General features: G+C 40.4%; 1 protein-coding gene across 20 annotated transcripts in view; it reads left to right on the top strand.

The window, feature by feature from the left end:
- The window catches only part of PHTF1 (putative homeodomain transcription factor 1), a 63,240-nt gene that overhangs the window by 28,939 nt on the left and 15,338 nt on the right, over positions 1-18,963 (top strand). For 17 of the 20 annotated variants that reach the window (XR_010117502.1, XR_010117503.1, XM_063625777.1 and 14 more), the window contains 3 exons: positions 4,709-4,865; positions 6,398-6,532; positions 18,114-18,273. Coding sequence is in view for 18 of the 20 variants with exons in the window: in XM_063625777.1 (XP_063481847.1) it covers positions 4,709-4,865; positions 6,398-6,532; positions 18,114-18,273 (452 nt within the window). In the remaining 2 variants the exon portion in view is untranslated. The remainder of the gene's footprint in view (positions 1-4,708; positions 4,866-6,397; positions 6,533-18,113; positions 18,274-18,963) is intronic. The other 3 variants (XM_063625782.1, XM_063625779.1, XM_063625786.1) reach the window with 1 other exon arrangement.

Below are 18,963 nucleotides of genomic sequence, written 5' to 3'. Positions count from 1 at the left end.
AAATGATCTTCCTGCCTCAACCTCCCAAAGTGTTGGAGTTACACATGTGAGCCACCACACCCAGCCCTGGATTTTTTTCTTATAAGGCCTGCTTAGATATTGTTAAATTCAATTTTTTTTTATTGTGGTAACATATACACAACATGAAATTCACCATCTTAACCATTTCTCAGTGTAGAGTTTAGTGGCATTAAGTATACTGATACTGGAATACAACCATCACACACCGTTTATTTCCAGAAATTTTTTCATCTTCTCAAACTGAAACTCCATACCCATTAAACTCCTTATTTCCCCTACCCATAGTCCCTGGCAACCACCATTCTACCTCGTCTCTATGATTTTGACTACTCTGGGAACATCATATAAGCAGAATTATATAATAGTTGTCCTTTTGCAACTGGCTTATTTCACTTAGCATAATATCCTCAAGGTCGCCCATGTAGAATGTTTCAGAATTCTTCCTTTTTAAGGCTGAATTGTATTCCATTGTATGTAGATACCATGTTTAGTTTATACATTCATCTTCTGAGAGATATTTAGAGATTTCCACCTGAAATTAAAATATTTTGTCTTTCTTGCTGCTGCTGAAAATACATGACTTTTTAAGTCTATGTTTACAAATTTTAAGTGGTTTTTGCTGTCACATTTGAAAGCTATTGATTTATAATTAAAATTGTTATAACCAGCCGCTTTATTAAACTCTTTGTCATCAATTCTAATAGTTTTTCAGTGCTTGTATTAGATTTTATAATGATACAACCATATGGTTGGCAAATAATGACAATTTGGTTTTCTCCTTTCACATACATTTCATTTACTTTCACCGAATCAGTCAACATTTCAGAGTATTGTTAAATGATAACAGTGAGTGGTCATCCTTGTTTTGTTCCTGATTCAGAATATCTTCACTAACATATAATATGTATTGATTTTACTTATATATTCTTTAGCATGTTAAGGAAATATTTTTATTCTTAATAGTTTAGAAAATATGGGCATTTGAGATGAATTACAAATCAAGAAGAAATGTATGTATGTGTTTTTTTAAATACAATGCTTTTTATTTTACTGTTACCTGGAGTTGGGCCAGACTTCACAGGTTTAGGGCACAATCCTCTACAAGACTGCTCTCCCTTCAGATATCAGCCTCCAGTTTGGGGGTCCCCAGGATCACTCTCACTTCTGACCAGGTTGCTATAGTTTTGGGTTGATTGGATGGAATGACTCTCAGAACTTCAGAAAGTGCTAAACTTACAATTATAGTTTCATTATAGCAACAGAATATAAATGAGAGGAGAGGTATAGGAGTGTTTGGGATGGTTCCAAACAGGATGCTTCCATTGTCCTCAGGTAGCAATATGCAAAATATTGCCACCCAGGGAAGCTCCCTGAAGCTTTGGTATGTAGAGTTTTTATTGAGACTTTATTATTTAGGCCTGATTGATGGAATCATTGACATGTGGTTGAATGCAGTCTCCATCACCCTTCACTCCTCAGAGGTCTCCTACTATGGCTCAAAGACCCAAGCCTTTAATCACATAGTTGGTCTTTTTGGGGTGGCCAGCAGCCGTCCTTAGGTACCTGGTTAGCATAAACTATCAGGCCTGTCACAAGGGGCCGACAATGAATAGCAAAGGTACTTCTGTCACTTAGGAAATTCAAGGGCTTAGAGGTCACCTCCCAGGAACTGGGATCAAATGCCAACCAAATTCTTTTTTTTTTAACTTTTTAATTTTTGTGGGTATATAGTAGGTATATATATTTATAAGGTAGATGAGATACTTTGATACAGGCATGCAATGCATAATACATCATGGCAAGTAGGGTATTCATCTTCTCAAGCATTTATCCTTTGTGTTACAAACAATCCACTTATACTCTTTTAGTTAATTTTAAATGTACAACTAAATTATTGACTATAGGTCACCTTGTTGTACTATCAAATACTAGGTACTTTTCATTCTGTCCCATGAACCATCCCCACATCCCCTACTCCACCCCCACTACCCTTCTCAGCCTCAGAGCCTTCTACTCTCTGTCTCCTTGAGTTCAGTCATTTTAATTTTTAGCTCCCACAAATAAATGAGAACATGTGAAGTTTGTCTTTCTGTGCCTGGTTTATATCACTTAACATAATGTCCTCTAGTTCCATCCGTGTTGTTGGAAATGACAGAATCTTATTCCTTTTTATGGCTGAATAGTACTTCATTGTGTATGTGTACCACATTTTCTTTATCCGTTCATCTGCTGATGGACACTTAGGTTGCTTCCAAATCTTGGCTGTCGTGACAGTGCTACAACAAATGTGGGAGTGACTCTGATGTACTGATTTCCTTTCTTTCTTTTGTTCTTTTTTGTTTGTTTGTTTGTTTTGAGACAGAGTCTCATTCTGTCACCCAGGGACTGCAGTGCAGTGGCATAATCTCAGCTCACTGCAACCCTCTGCCTCCTGGGTTCAAGTGATTCTCCTGCCGCAGCCTCCCGAGTAGCTGGGACTACAGGTTCCTGCCACCATGCCTGGCAAATTTTTATATTTTTAGTAGAGACAGGGTTTCACCATGTTGCCCAGGCTGATCTTGAACTTCTCACCTCAAGTGATCTGCCCACTTTGGCCTCGCAAAGTGCTGGGATTACAGGCATAAGCCACAGTACCCAACCACCATTTTCCTTTCTTTTGGGCATATATCCAGCAGTGAGATTGCTGGATCATATGGTAGTTCTATTTTTCTTTATTTGAGGAAACTCCAAGCTGTTCTTCATAGTGGTTGTACTACTTTACATTCCCACCAACAGTGTACGGGGGTTCCCTTTTCTCAATATCCTCTCCAGCATTTATTATTGCCAATCTTTTGGATAAAAGCCATTTTAACTGGAGTGAGATGATATCTCATTGTGGTTTTGATTTGCATTTCTGTGATCAATGATATGAGCACATTTTCACATGCCTGTTTGCCATTTGTATGTCTTCTTTTGAGAAATGTCTATTCAGATCTTTTGCCCATTTTAAAATCAGATTATTAGGTTATTTCCCATAGAGTTGTTTGAGCTCCTTTTATCTTCTGGTTATTAATCCCTTGTCAGATGGATAATTTGCAAAGACTTTCTCTTATTCTGTGAGTTGTCTCTTCTCTTGATTGTTTCCTTTGCTATGTAGAAGCTTCCCCCGGCCCAGCCCCCCGCCCCTCCATCCCTGAGACAGAGTCTTGCTCTGTCGCCCAGGCTGGAGTGCAGTGTTGTGATCTTGGTTTAACTTGATGTGACCCCATTTGTCCATTTTTGCTTCACCAACCAAATTTTATTTTTTTTTTGAGGCCAGGTCTCACTCTGTTGCCCAGTCTGGAGTGCAGTGGTGCGATCTTGGCTCACTACAGCCTCGACTTCCTGGGCTCAAGTGATCCTCCCACCTCAGCCTCTAGAGTAGGCTGGGAGTGGGACTGCAAGTGCGTGCCACCATGTTCGGCTAATTTTTTTGGAGTTTTGTAGAGATGGGGTTTTGTCGTATTGCCCAGGCTAGTCTTGAATTTCTGGGCTCAAGTGATCTACCCACCAGGCCTCAAAAAGTGCTGGGATTACAGGTGTGAGCCACCATGTCCAGCCGCCAACCAAATTCTTTATTACATAACTGTCAGTTGAGATGATTTGTATTGTATAGATGTGATCAAAATTACATTGTATGAAATTATTACATTAATTCAGTTGAGTCAACAAATACTTAAGCCTACTGTGTCTGTGCCAAATTTTCTTCTAGTTGCTGAGATACATTTTCCACTTTTAAATGTCAAATTCACTTTGATAGTATTTCAATCATTTATCCAACAAATATTGAGTGTCTATTCTGTGCTCCAAGTACTGGTTTCCAACAAATGTTGAGTGTCTATTCTGTGCTCCAGGTACTAGTTTTAGATATAGCAGTGAACAAACCAGACAAAACTCCTTGTCTTCATGGTGCTTACTTTTTAGTGGCAAATTTATATTTACATTCTCAAGTCAACAAGATCTGTAGTTTATTGTCTGGGTACTTTCATTATTGTGTTTGAGTACTGGGATTTTATTAGGGCATGGAATAGGTAACTTTCTTTTTCTCCGCACAGGAATAGTTTGTATAGCACAAGAATTACTATTTATGTGAAAATCTGAAATATGTTAAAATATGGAGATACTTTTTGATATTTTTCTATTTCATTTACTTCTTTAAACATTTTATATATATGCTTTGATTTGCATTTCATATATATATACACATATATGTATATTTCTTTTTCATTATATATGAAATGAAAAGGCAACACAGCATAGTAGTTAAGAGTGAGGACTCTGGAGCCTGACTACCTGGGTTCAGTCCCCATCTTTGCTGTTTGCTTTCTGTGTAGCCTTGGAAAATACTCTTCCTTTGAGCAACACAGCACTTCAAAATGTGTGTTGTATACAGCATCTAGTTGTTTTTGTGGTGGAAACCCTTTCAAAATACCTAAATTATCATGCTCCTAGAAAGGTAAATCCTTTTAACAGAGTATTCTTCACTTGCCGAGGGATCTAGGGCTTCAGTTTTTCACTCGGCTAATGTGCAGCTGGATGGGTATTGTAGGAAACTGTTTATTTGTGTACTTTTTTAAATGATGGATTTTTATAGGAACAGTTGGTATAGTTTTTAGAATTAATTTTAAAGATGAGCGCTAATGTTTTACATCTTAAAACCTCTTTTCAGTTATAGCAATTGTCTTATATTTGATGATGCCTATTGTGAACATAAGTGAAGTACTTGGACCCTTGTGCCTTATGCTACTCATGGGAACTGTCCACTGTCAAATTGTGTCTACTCAGATAACAAGACCATCAGGAAACAATGGAAATCGAAGAAGAAGGTAAGATGAGAAATTACACTGTAGTTGTATATTTTCTGGGAGAGGTGTTGTAGAGATTTATACAATCTTTGATTAATTTAAAATCTCCCTCTTTTGTGTTTTTCATTATTTTTTGGCTTAGAAAATGAATGCATTACTTTGCACTTTTCTCCTTGATGCTGAGAAACCTCGTTATAAACTTTCAGTTCCAGTTTGGGATTTTTGTCATTCAGTACAGTTGTTTAAAAGGAAAATTTCTATACTATATTATTCTTTATAAAATTTATCATATATTGGCTTTGAAGAAAACATTCTCTTTGAAATTCAGTCTTAATCAAAATTTGGTGAAAATTCACTGTAAACAAGGATCTTGGTACATTTGGTTAGTGCTACCAAAATTTTACCTTTTTTCAAAGATGTGTAATAAGAATTGATTTCTAAGTGGTCTAAACTTTTTTTTTTTTTCTTTTTGAGACAGAGTTTCGCTCTTGTTGCCCAGGCTGGAGTGCAATGACGCAGTCTTGGCTCACTGCAACCTTCACCTCCCGAGTTCAAGCGATTCTCCCGCCGCAGTCTCCTAAGTAGCTGGGATTACAAGCGTATACCACCACGCCCGGCTAATTTTTTTTTTTGAATTTAGTAGAGACGGGGTTTCACCATGTTGATCAGGCTGATCTAGAACTCCTGACCTCAGGCGATCCACCCGCCTCAGCCTCCCAAAGGGCTGAGATTACAGGCGTGAGCCACTGCGCCCAGCCATCTAAACTTTTAATAAGTATTTATTTGGCTTTTCATTACATATTGAATTCATGTTATATTTTAATCGATTATATGGTATATGTGAGTTTTGGAACTGTTGAAATGTTCTTAGCTCTATGCAGTGTTATTTTCTAAAAGTTATGTTATCTTCCCTCAGAATATCTGTAGATTTTTGCCTGTGTAAACAATTACTAAATAAGAATTTTCCATTAGGTGCAATGAATTTCAACATATTCTTATTTTTGAATGTTATTTTATAAACTTTTTGAAAAAGATTTCTTGTAAATTCAGTTAAATTGATGGAATGTTTTCTAAGGACATAAAATGCTATGCTATGTCTTATTGATATCTATAGTATATATCTTTTAATTGTCTAGGATATCAATAAAAAGTGATCAGTTGCTACTATTCTATGTTACCCTTATAAAATGTGCCATAAGAGGTAGATTCCTAACGTCCATATTTAAAGAAATTTCTCCTTCTGCTAGTGGTATTGAATGTGCCTGAACAGACTCTTGGTCATACAAGTGGACATATTTTTTTTTAGTAGATTCTGAATAGTGGTTCTATTTCTTTAATGACTGAACAACATTGTAGCATAGGACTTTGGTTTGGAATCTAGTTTTGCCCTCAAATCAGAAAGCTCTTGCATAATTTATCCTCAGAATATGAAGTTAAACTATACTCGATTTTAGGTAGTAATTTGTCAGTATAATTTTCTGTAGGGATATTTTTGGCAGAAATAGAAAGGGTCTTGAATAATCTGAAGTTACTGAAATTTTTTTTTTTTGTAGAAAATTACGAAAAACTGTAAATGGTGATGGGAGCCGAGAAAATGGAAATAACTCCTCTGATAAAGTCAGAGGAATAGAAACTTTGGAATCTGTACCCATTATTGGTGGTTTTTGGGAGACTATCTTTGGCAACAGGTGGGAGTCTTTTTTACTTGATTTTGTATTCACATGGTGTTTACAGAATGTATAGTATCATCAGGCCATAGGAGTAAGTAGTATAGACTTATCTTGGTGTGATTTTTAAGGGTTATCAGAGGGCTTGCTTACTCAAAATGTTGTCTTCACTGTCTGTTTTGTTACCTGTGAATGCAGTAATCTATCATGGAAGTATTCTGTTTTTTTTTTTTTTTTTTTTTTTTGAAACGGAGTCCTATTCTCTCACCCAGGCTGGAGTGCAGTGGCACGATCTTGGCTCACTGCAACCTCTGCCTCTTGAGTTCAAGCGATTCTCCTGCCTCAGCCTTCTGAGTAGCTGGGATTACAGGTGCCTGCCGCCACACCCAGCTGATTTTTGTATTTTATTAGAGACAGGGTTTCACCATGTTGCCCAGGCTGATATCGAATTCCTGACCTCAGGCCTCGGGCATGAGCCATCACACCTGGCCTGATTTCCTTTCTTTTGGTTATATACCTAGCAGTGGGGTTGCTGGATCACATGGTAGTTCTATTTTTCTTAATTTGAGGAAACTCCAAGCTGTTCTTCATAGTGGTTGTACTACTTTACATTTCCCCCAACAGTGTACGGGGGTTCCCTTTTCTCCATATCCTCTCCAGCATTTGTTATCGTCTGTCTTTTGCATAAAAGCCATTTTAACTGGAGTGAGATGATATCTCATTGTGGTTTTGATTTGCATTTCTGTGATCAATGATATGAGTACCTTTTCGTATACCTGTTTGCCATTTGTATGTCTTCCTTTGAGAAATGTCTATTCAGATCTTTTGCCCATTTTAAAATCAGATTATTAGATTTTTCTATAGAGTTGTTCGAGCTCCTTATATATTCTGGTTATTGATCCCTTGTCAGATGGATAATTTGAGACTTTCTCTCATTCTCTGAGTTGTCTTTTCACATGGTTGATTGTTTCCTGTGCTATATGGAAGCTTTTTAACTTGATGTGATCTCATTTGTCCATTTTGCTTTGGTTGCCTGTGCTTGTGGAGTATTATTTAAGAAATCTTTGCCCAGACCAATATCTGGAGAGTTTCCCTAATGTTTTCTTTTAGTCATTTCATAGTTTGGGGTCCTAGATTTAGTTCTTTAATTAACTTTTATTTGATTTTTGCATATGGTGAGAGATAAGGGTCTAGTCTCATTCTTCTGCTTGTGGATATTCAGTTTTTCCAGCACCATTTATTGAAGAGATTGTCCTTTCTCTAATATATGTTCTTGGCATCTTTGTCAAAACTGAGTTCACTGTTGGCCAGGCACTGTGGCTCATGCCTGTAATCCCAGCACTTTGGGAGGCTGAGGCGGGGGGATCATTTGAGGTCAGGAGTTCAAGACCAGCCTGGCCAAACCTTGTCTCTACTAAAAATACAAGAATTATCCGGGCATGGTGGTGGGCACCTGTAATCCCAGCTACTCGCGAGATGGAAGCGGGAGAATCACTTGAACCTGGGAGGCAGAGGTTGCAGTGAGCCAGGATCTCACCACTTTACTCCAGCCTAGGTGACAGAGTGTGACCCTGTCTCAAAAAAAAAAAAAACAAAAATGAGTTCACTGTAGATGTATGGATTTATTTCTGGGTTCTCAATTCTGTTCCATTGGCTGATGTGTTTTTATGCCACTACCGTGCTCCTTTGGTTACTATAGTGCTGTAGTACAATTTGAAGTCAGGTAATGTGATTCCTTCAGTTTTGTTATTTTTACTTAGGATAGCTTTGGTTATTTTGGGTCTTTTGTGATTCCATATAATTTTTATTTATTTATTTATTTTTTTGAGACGGAGTCTTCCTCTCTTGCCCAGGCTGGAGTGCAATGGCGTGATCTCGGCTCACTGCAACCTCCGCCTCCCAGGTTCAAGGAATTCTCCTGCCTCAGCCTCCCAAGTAGCTGGGATTACAGGCGCCCGCCACCACGCCTGGCTAATTTTTTTTTATTATTATTTTTAGTAGAGACAGGGTTTTACCATGTTGGCCAGGCTGGTCTCGAACTCCTGACCTCAGGTGATCTGCCCATCTCGGCCTCCCAAAGTGCTGGGATTACAGGCGTGAGCCACCACACCTGGCTGATTCCATATAAATTTTAGGATTTTTTTTTCTATTTCTGTGAAGAATGTCATTGTTATTTTTATAGGGATTGCATTGAATCTGTAGATTGCTTTGGTTAATATGGATATTTTTCACAATAGTCATTCTTCCAGTTCATAAACTATGGAATATCTTTCCATATTTTTTGCGTTCTCTTCAATTTCTTTTCTTTTTTTTTTTTTTTTTGAGACAGAGTCTCGCTCTATCGCTGAGGCTGGAGTGTGGTGGCATGATCTCGGCTCACTGCAGGCTCCACCTCCTGGGTTCACGCCATTCTCCTGCCTCAGCCTCCCAAGTAGCTGGGACTACACGCACCCGCCACCGTGCCCGGATCATTTTTTGTATTTTTAGTAGAGACGGGGTTTCACCATGGTCTCGATCTCCTGACCTTGTGATCCGCCCATCTTTGTTTCCCAAAGTGCTGGGATTACAGGCGTGACCCACCGCGCCCAGCTGCGTTCTCTTCAATTTCTTACATCTATGTTTTATAGTTTTCATTATAGGGATCTTTCACTTCTTTGGTTAATTGCTAGGTGTTTAATTTTATTTGTAACTATTAGAAATCGTGTAACTTTCTTAATTTTTTTGGATTGTTTGCTGTTGGCATATAGAAATGCTATTGATTTTTGGCTGGGCACAGTGGCTCACGCCTGTAATCCCAGCACTTTGGGAGGCCGAGGCGGGCAGATCACGAGGTCAGGAGATCGAGACCATACTGGTTAACATAACATGGTAAAACCTTGTCTCTACTAAAAATACACACACACAAAAAAATTAGCTGGGTGTGGTGGCAGGCGCCTGTAGTCCCAGCTACTCGGGAGGCTGAGACAGGAGAATGATGTGAATCCGGGAGGTGGAGCTTGCAGTGAGCCGAGATCACGCCACTGCACTCCAGCCTGGGCGACAGAGCAAGACTCCATCTCAAAAAAAAAAAAAAAAAAAGAAATGCTATCGATTTTTTTATGTCAATTTTGTATCCTGCAACTTTAATGAATTTGTTTATCAGTTCTGATAGTTTTTTGGTGGAATCTTTAGGTTTTTCCAAATATGAGATCTTATTATCTGTAAACAAAGGTAATTTGAATTCTTCTTTTCCAATTTGTAGGCCTTTCATTTCTGTCCCTTGTCTGATTGCTCTAGCTAGGAGTTCCAGTACTATACTGAATAACAGTGATGAAAGTGGGCATCTTTGTCATTTTCCAGATCTTAGAGGAAAGGCTTTCAGTTTTTCCTCATTCAGTATGATACCAGCTGTGGGTCTGTCATGTGACTTTTATTCTTTTGAGGTATGTTCCTTCTATACCCTGATTTTTGAGAATTATTATCATGCAGGGATATTGAATTTTATCAAATGCTTTTTCATCATCATTTGAAATGATTATATGTTTTTTTTCCTTCATTCTTTTGGTATGATGTGTCACATTAATTGATTTGTATGTATGTTGAACCATCCTTGCATCCCTGGTATAACCCTACTTGGTCATGATGAATGATCTTTTTATTTATTTATTTTGTCTTATTGTTATTCATATTTGAGACAGAGCCTCACTCTGTTGCCCAGGCTTGAGTGCAGTGGTGTGATCTTGGCTCACTGCAACCTCTGCTTCCCAGTTCAAGTGATTCTTGTGTGTGAGCCCCCCATGTAGCTGGGACCACAGGCATGTGCCACCACATCCCTCCCTAATTTTTTGTATTTTTTGTAGAGGTGCACAGAAGTCAAGTATTGAGATTTGAGAACCTCCGCCTAGATTTCACAGGATGTATGGAAATGCTTGGATGTCCAGGTAGAAGTTTGCTGCCGGGGCAGGGCACTCATGGTGAAACTTTGCTAGGGCAGTGTGGAAGGGAAATGTGGGGTGGGCACCCCCACATAGAGTTCTCACTGGAGCACTGCCTAGTGGACCTGTGAGAAGAGGGCCACTGTCCTCAAGACCCCAGAATGGTAGATCCACCGATAGCTTGCATTGTGCGCCTGGAAAAGCCATAGACACTCAACACCAGCCCATGAAAGCAGCCAGGAGGGAGGCTGTACCCTCCTGGTGATACTTGATATCATTTTAATTTTCTGGAATGTTTTAAGACTTGTTTTGTGGCTATAATATGGTATATCCCTGAAAATGATTCATGCACTGAGGAGAAAAATGTGTATTCTATAGCCAGTAGGTAAAATGTTCAGTAAATGTCTGTCAGGTCTATTTGGTCTGTAGTGTAGGTTAAGTCCAATTTTTTTTTGTTGATTTTTCTATTTGGATGATCTGTCTAATGCTGAAAATGAGGTTGAAGTCTCCAGCTATTATTGTATTGGAGTCTATCTCTCTCTTTAATAATATTTGCTTTATGTATCTGGGTGCTTCAGTTTTGTGTGCATATATATTTACAATTGTTATGTCCTCTTGCTGCATTGACCCCTTTATCATTATATAATGACCATCTTTAACTCTTTTTATAGTTAAAGTCTATTTTGACCAATATAAATATAGCTACTTGATATGGTTTGGCTGTGTCCCCACTCAAATATCAACTTGAATTGTATCTCCCAGAATTCCCACGTATTGCGGGAAGGAGCCAGGGGGAGGTAATTGAGTCATGGGGGCTGGTCTTTCCTGTACTAGTCTCGTGATAGTGAATAAGCCTCACAAGATCTGATGGGTTTATCAGGAGTTTCCGCTTTTGCTTCTTCCTTATTTTCTCTTGCTGCTGCCATGTAAGAAGTGCCTTTCGGCCAGGCGCGGTGGCTCATGCTTGTAATCCCAGCACTTTGGGAGGCCGAGGCGGGCGGATCACGAGGTCAGGAGATTGAGATCACGGTGAAACCCCATCTCTACTAAAAATACAAAAATTAGCCAGGCGTGGTGGCAGTCGCCTGTAGTCCCAGCTACTCGGAGAGGCTGAGGCAGGAGAATGGCGTGAACCCGGGAGGCGGAGCTTGCAGTGAGCCAAGATTGCGCCACTGCACTCCAGCCTGGGCGACAGAGCGAGACTCTGTCTCAAAAAAAAAAAGAAGTGCCTTTCACCTCCTGCTGTGATTCTGAAGCCTCCCCAGCCTCGTGGAACTATAAGTCTAATTAAACCTCTTCTTCTTCGCAGTCTCAGGTATGTCTTTGTCAGCAGCATGACAATAATACAGTAAATTGGTACCAGTAGAGTAGGGCATTGCTGAAAAGATACCTGAAAATATGAAAACAACTTTGGAACTGGGTAACAGGCAGAGGTTGGAACAGTTTGGAGCGCTCAGAAGAAGACAGGAAAATGTGGGAAGTTTGGAACCTCCTAGAGATTTGTTGAATGGCTTTGACAGCAATGCTGGTAGTGATACGAACAATAAGGTCCAGGCTGAGGTGGTAACAGATGGAGATGAGGAATTTCTTGAGAACTGAAGCAAAGGTGACTCTTGTTATGTTTTAGCAAAGAGACTGGTGGCATTTTGCCCCTGCCTTAGAGATTTGTAGAACTTTGAACTTAAGAGAGATGATTTAGGGTATCTGGTGGAAAAAATTTCTAAGTAGCAAAGCATTAAAGAGGTGATTTGGGTGTAGTTAAAGGCAATCGGTTTTATAAGGGAAGCAGAGCATAAAAGTTTGGAAAATTTGCACCCTGACTATGCGATAGAAAAGAAAAACCCAGGCCGGGTGTGGTGGCTCACGCCTGTAATCCCAGCACTTTGGGAGGCCAAGGTGGGTGGATCACCTGAGGTCAGGAGTTCAAGACCAACCTGGCCAACATGGTGAAACCCCATCTCTACTAAAAAAATACAAAAATTAGCCAGGCATGATGGTGGGTACCTGTAATCCTAGCTACCTGGGAGGCTGAGGCAGGGGAATTGCTTGAACCCAAGAGATGGCATTTGCAGTGAGCTGAGATCACGTCACTGCACTCCAGCCTGGGTGACAGAACGAGACTCTGTCTCAAAAAAGAAAAAAAAAAAAGAAGAAAAGAAAAACCCATTTTCTGTGGAGAAATTCAAACTGGCTACAGAAATTTGCATAAGTAGCAAGGAGCCTAACATTAATACCCAAGCAATGGGGAAAATGTTTCCAGGCCATTTCAGACACTTTTATGGCAGCCCCTCCCATCACAGGCCTGGAGGCCTAGGAGGAAAAAGTGGTTTCGTGGGCTGGACCCAGGGTCCCCATGCTGTGTGCAGCCTTGGGACTTGGTGTCCCATGTCCCAGTTGCTCCAGCCATGGCTGAAAGGGGCCAATGTACAGCTCAGGCTGTGGCTTCAGAGGGTAGAAGCTCCAAACCTTGGCAGCTTCCACATGGTATCGAGCCTGCAGGTGCACAGAAGCCAAGAATTGAGGTTTGGGAACCTCTGCCTAGATTTCAGAAGATGGATGCCCAGGCAATAGTTTGCTGCAGGGGCAGGGCACTCATGGAGAACCTCCGTGAGGTAGTGTGGAAGGGGAAAGGTGGGGTCGGAGCCCCCACACAGAGTCCCTACTGGGGCACCGCCTAGTGGAGCTGTGAGAAGAAGGCCACCATCCTCCAGACCCCAGAATGGTAGATACACCAACAGCTTGCACTGTGCTCCTGGAAAAGCCTCAGACACTCAACACCAGCCTGTGAAAGCAGCCAGGAGGGAGGCTTTACCCTGCAAAGCCACAAGGACAGAGCTGCCCAAGACCATGTGAACCCACCTTTTGCATCAGTGTGACCTGGATGTGTGAGACCTGGAATCAAGGGAGATCATTTTGGAGCTTTAAAATTTGACTCCCCCACTGGATTTCGGACTTGCAAGGGCCCTGTAACCCCTTTGTTTTGGCCAATTTCTCCCATTTTGAACGTCTGTATTTACCCAATACTTGTATCCTCATTGTGTCTAGGAAGTAACTAGCTTGCTTTTGATTTTACAGGCTCATAGGTAGAAGGGACTTGCCTTGTTTCAGATGAGATTTTGGACGCTGGACTTTTGGGTTAATGTTGAAATAAGACTTTGGGGGAGTATTGGGAAGGCATGATTGGTTTTGAAATGTGAGGACATGAGGTTTGTAGAGGCAAGGAGCAGAATGATGTGGTTTGGCTGTGTCCCCACCCAAATCTCAACTTGAATTGTATCTCCCAGAATTCCAGTGGGTTGTGGGAGGGGCCCAGGGGGAGGTCGTTGAATCATGGGGGCTTGTCTTTCCCATGCAATTCTTGTGATAGTGAATAAGTCTCATGAGATCTGATGGGTTTATCAGGGGTTTCCGCTTTTGCTTCTTCCTCATTTTCTCTTGCCGCCACCATGTAAGAAGTGCCTTTCACCTCCCACCATGATTTTGAGGGGCCTCCCCAGCCACGTGGAACTGTAAGTCTGGTTAAATCTCTTTATCTTCCCAGTCTCAGGTATGTCTTCATCAGCAGCATGAAAACGAACTAATACACTACTCCTGCTAATTTTTCTATTGGCATGGAATGTCTTTTTCCATCCCCTTATTTTCAGCCTGTGTGTATCTTTATAGGTAAAGTTTGTTTCTTGTAGGTAACAGATCATGGATTTTGTTTTTTTAATTCATTAAGCCACTCTATGTCTTTTGATTAGAAAGTTTAGCTCATTTACATTCCATGCCTTTATTGATAAATAAGGACTTACTCCTGCCACTTTGTTAGTTGTTTTCTGGTTCATTTGTGATCTTCTCTTCTTTCTTTCCTTCCTGTCTTCCTCTTAGTGAAGGTAATTTTCTCTAGTGGTATTTTTAAATTTATTTATTTTTATTTTTTATGTGTGTGTTATTATTTTTTTAATTTGGGGTTACATTGAGGCTTGCAAATAATATTTTATAACCTATTATTTTTAAACTGATAACACTGCATAAACAAGCAAACTCATAAACCAGCAAAGAGAAAAGTAATAAAAATTGTACATTTTCACTCTGTCCCCTTGCTTTTTAACTTTTTGTTGTTTGTATTTATATCTTATTGTACTGTCTATGTCTTGAAATGTTGTATTCTTTTAAATTGGTTCATCTTTTAGTCTTTCTGTTGAAGATATGAGTCGTTTACACACAACAATTACAGGGTTATAATATTCTGTCTTTTTTGTGTATTTACTGTTACTAATGAGTTTTGTACCTTCAGATGATTGCTTATTGCTCATTAATGTCATTTCTTTCAATTTGAAGAAGTCTCTTGCATTTCTTGTAGGCAGGTCTGTTGCTGATGAAATCCTTCAGCTTTTGTTTTTTTCTGGGGATATCTTTATTTTTCTTTCTTATTTGAAGTTTATTTTTGCTGGGTATAGTATTCTAGGATAAAAAGGTTTTTCATTTAGCAGTTTAAATATGTCAGACCAGCTGGACATAGTGGCTCGTGCCTATAATCCCAGCATTTTGGGAGGTCAAGATGGGAGGATTGCTTGAGGCCAGACGTTCAAGACCAACCTGGGCAACATTAGGGAGACCCAGTCTCTACAAAAATAAAAATAAGAAATCAGCTGGATGTGGTGACATGTGCCTGTGGTTCCAGCTATGCTGGAGGTTGAGACAAGAAGATCACCTGAGCCCAGGACATCGAGGCAGTAGTGAGCTGTAATTGTAACAGTGAACTCCAGCCTGGGCAACTGAGATCCCCATCTCAAAAAAAAAAAAAAAAAGGGAAAAATAAGTAAGTAAATAAATATGTCATACCACTCTCTCCTAACCTGTAAAGTTTGCACTCAGAAGTCTGCTGCCAGACATATTGGAGCATCTTTGTATGCTATTTGTTTCTTTTCTCTTGCTGCTTTTAGGATCCTTTCTTTATCTTTGATCTTTGAGGGTTTGATTGTTAAATGCCTTGAGGTATTCTTCTTTGTGTTAAATCTGTTTGGTATTGTATGACCTTCTTGTACTTGAATATTGGTATCTTACTCTAGATTTGGGAAGTTTCCTGTTATTATTCCTTTGAATAAACTTTATACTCCTATCTCTATCTCTACCTCCTCTTTAAGGTCAGTAACTCTTAGATTTGCTGTTTTGAGGCTATTTTCCAGATCTTTTAGGTGTGTTTCATTCTTTTTTATTCTTTTTCTTTTGTCTCCTCTGTGTCTTTTTAAATAGACTGTCTTCAAGCTCACTAATTCTTCTCCTGCTTGATCAATTCTGCTGTTAAGAGACTCTGATGCATTTCTTCAGCATGTCAGTTGCATTTTTCAGCTCCAGAATTTGTTTGATTTTTTTTTTAGTTATTTCACTCTCTGTTAAATTTATCTGATAGGATTCTGAATTCCTTCTGTGTATTCTTGAATTTGTTTGAGTTTCCTCAAAATAGCTTTTTTGTTTTTCTTTTTGAGACAGGGTTTCACTGTCATTGCTCAGGTTGAAGTGCAATGGTACAATCTTGGCTCACTGCAAACTCCACCTCCTAGGCTGAAGTGATCCTCCTGCCTCAGCCTCCCAAGTAGCTGGGACTACAGGCACATGCTATTGCACCCAGCTAATTTTTGTATTTTTTGTAAAGACGAGGTTTTGCCATGTTGCCCAGGCTGGTTTTGAACTCCTTAGCTCAAGTGATCCACCTGTCCCTTGGCCTCCCAAACTGCTGGAATTACAGGCCTAAGCCACTGTGCCTGGCTAAAAATAGCTATTTTGAATTTTCTGTCTCTAAGGTTGTATATTTCTGTCTCTCTGGAATTGGTCACTGGTATCTTATTAGATATTGGTGAGGTCATGTTTTCTTCGATGGTCTTGATGCTTGTGGATGTTCATTAGTGTCTGTGCATTGAATGGTTAGATGTTTATTGTAGTCTTCACAGTCTGGGCTTCTTTGTACCTGTCCTTCTTGGGAAGGCTTTCCAAGTATTTGAGGGGAATTGGGTGTTGTGATCTAAGTCTTTGGTCACTGCAGCTGTATCTGCATTAGGGGGCACCCTAAGCCCAGTAATATTGTGGCTCCTGCAGACTTGTAGAGGTTACTGCCTTGGTGGTCTTGGGTCAGATCTGGGAGAATTCTCTGGATTACCAGGGAGAGACTCTTGTTCTCTTCCCTAACTTTCTCCCAAACAAATGGAGTCTCTTTCTCTCTGTGTTGAGCTGCTTGGAGCCAGGAGGGGTGACACAGTACCCCTGTGGCCATTAATACTGGGACTGGCCTGGGTCAGGCCTGAAGCCAGCACAGCACTGGGTCTTGCCCAGGGTCCACATGGTGACCACTTGCCTGTCTACCACCCATGTTTACTCAAAGCCCAAGGGCACTACAATCAGCAGGTGGCAAATCCAGCCAGGCTTATGTCCTTCCTTTTAGGGCAGCAAGTTACCCCTGGCTCTAGGCAGATCCGGAGATGCTGTCAGGGCCTGGCGTTGAGAACCTTAGGAATCTACCTGTCATTCTATTCTACAGCAGCTGAGCTCACACCTAAACCAAAAGACAAACTCCTTCTCATTCTTCTCTCCCATTTCCTCAAGCAGAGGAATCTCTCCCCATGGCCACCGCTGCCCCAGGCCTGCAGCAAGTACTGCAAGGCTGTTGCCGATATTCACTCAAGGTCCAAGGGCTCTTTGGTCAGCTTGCGGTCAATGCTGATAGGCCTGGCTATCTCCCTTCAGGGCAATGGGCTCCCCTCTGGCCCAGAGTGGGTCCAGAAATACCATCCAGGAGCCAAGGCCTAGAATCAGGGACCTCAAGAGCACACTTCGTGTTCTACCCCACTGTGGTTGAGCTTGTACCCTGCCTGTAAGACAGAGTCCCCTTTACTCTTCCCTCTCTTTTCCTCAAGCAGAAAGAGTCTCTCCCTGTAGCCACCACAGCTGGGAATATACTGGGTCACTCCTGAGGCCAGCATGGCTCTGAGTCTCACCCAATGCCCACAGTGAGTACTGCCTGGCTACCACTGTTGATTATACAGAGCCCAAGGGCTCTTTGGTCAGCAGGTGATGACTCCTGCCAGGACTGGATCCTTCCCTTCAAATGTGCCGGTTCCATTTCGGTCCAAGGCATGTCTAGAAATGTCATCCATAAGCTAGGTCCTGGAATGGGGGCTTCAGGACTCTGGTCCCTTGTTCTACTGTGGCTGAGCTGGTATCCAAGTTGCAAGACAAAGTCCTTTTACTCTTCTGTCTCTTCCTGGGCTGTGAATATCACTGCCTGGCTTTGCAGTAAGGGTGGCAAAAACACACTCCCTGGCCACCCAGCTGGTGTCTCAGTAGGTCATGTGCACCCTAAGTCTACTGGGCTAGTGGAGTGGCAGTAACAGACGATATAAGGTAGGAGTTGCATCGTGTCTGAGAAGATGTGGAGAGGACTGTGAACCTACTTTTGTGCAACACTGAAAAGTATATGCTTCCTTTCAGTTAATTGACATGAGTCTTTAAAGAATAGACTCACATTCTGAGTCTGTGATTAAATATTTTGTCATTCTACACCCTTACTTAGCAAGCTAAAGTCCTGAAAAATATGATTCCTGAATTTTCTTGATTTCCAGAATAATATAGCGTATTCGTTAAAGGAAAGTGGTTTCATGAAAGATGTTACTTTCAAAAAACTAATCTTCTTTTCCTTTTTAAAAAAATAGGATTAAAAGAGTAAAATTAATATCTAACAAAGGGACTGAAACTGACAATGACCCAAGTTGTGTCCATCCTATCATTAAGAAGAGACAATATCGACCAGAGATTAGAATGTGGCCAACAAGAGAGAAAGCAAAATTTTCAGATGGAGAAAAGTGCCGTAGGGTAAGATTTAGATGGATTTAACACGGGGTTTTTTTCCCCATGTAACATTTTCCTATTAAGATTCTGTTAGAGATATAAAATAGGTACTAGTGGGTTTATAAATTTGTCCTAACAAGTAAAGCCACAGGATATGAAAAGAAGATACCACATGAAGACTGGAACTTAGTCTTAAAATTTCTAGTACTAGACTTGTTATTAATTTTGCGAGTTATCCAGCCTTAGCAGTAGGCTGGTAGATTTAATAAACAGATTAGTGAAGAGGGTGCTGGGTCATATTCCAGAGAAGCAGTGATAGTATAGTAAGAGTTTGAGAAATTATTTTGTAGGTTTAAGTAGAGATGGTCTGCTCTGTGTCTAAAATACTAGCTACACACTTTTACTTTATAGTCTTAAACTATTTTCTTATTGGTTAAATTGTGGCATTTAGTCTAATAATTATTGAGTCGTTACTATAACCAGGCATTGTTCTGAGTACTTTACGTATACTAACTTATCTCAGTTATTTTCAACAAACCTGTGAAATACATGCTTTTATTATCATTTCTTTTCAGATGAGGGAACTCAGCTCCAAACAGATATAGTAAATTGCTCAAGGTTATGTATCTAGTAAGTAGAAGAGCTATGCTTCAGGCATAGAGTTTGACTTGAGTCTTGGTTTTTGAATACTACATAACACTGCCTCTTCATTTA

Source organism: Symphalangus syndactylus, chromosome 12 (genome assembly GCF_028878055.3).
Source record: "Symphalangus syndactylus isolate Jambi chromosome 12, NHGRI_mSymSyn1-v2.1_pri, whole genome shotgun sequence".
Taxonomy (NCBI): Eukaryota; Metazoa; Chordata; class Mammalia; order Primates; family Hylobatidae; genus Symphalangus; species Symphalangus syndactylus.
Note: the sequence above shows the minus strand (reverse complement) of the source record. Positions and strands in the feature narration are given on the sequence as shown.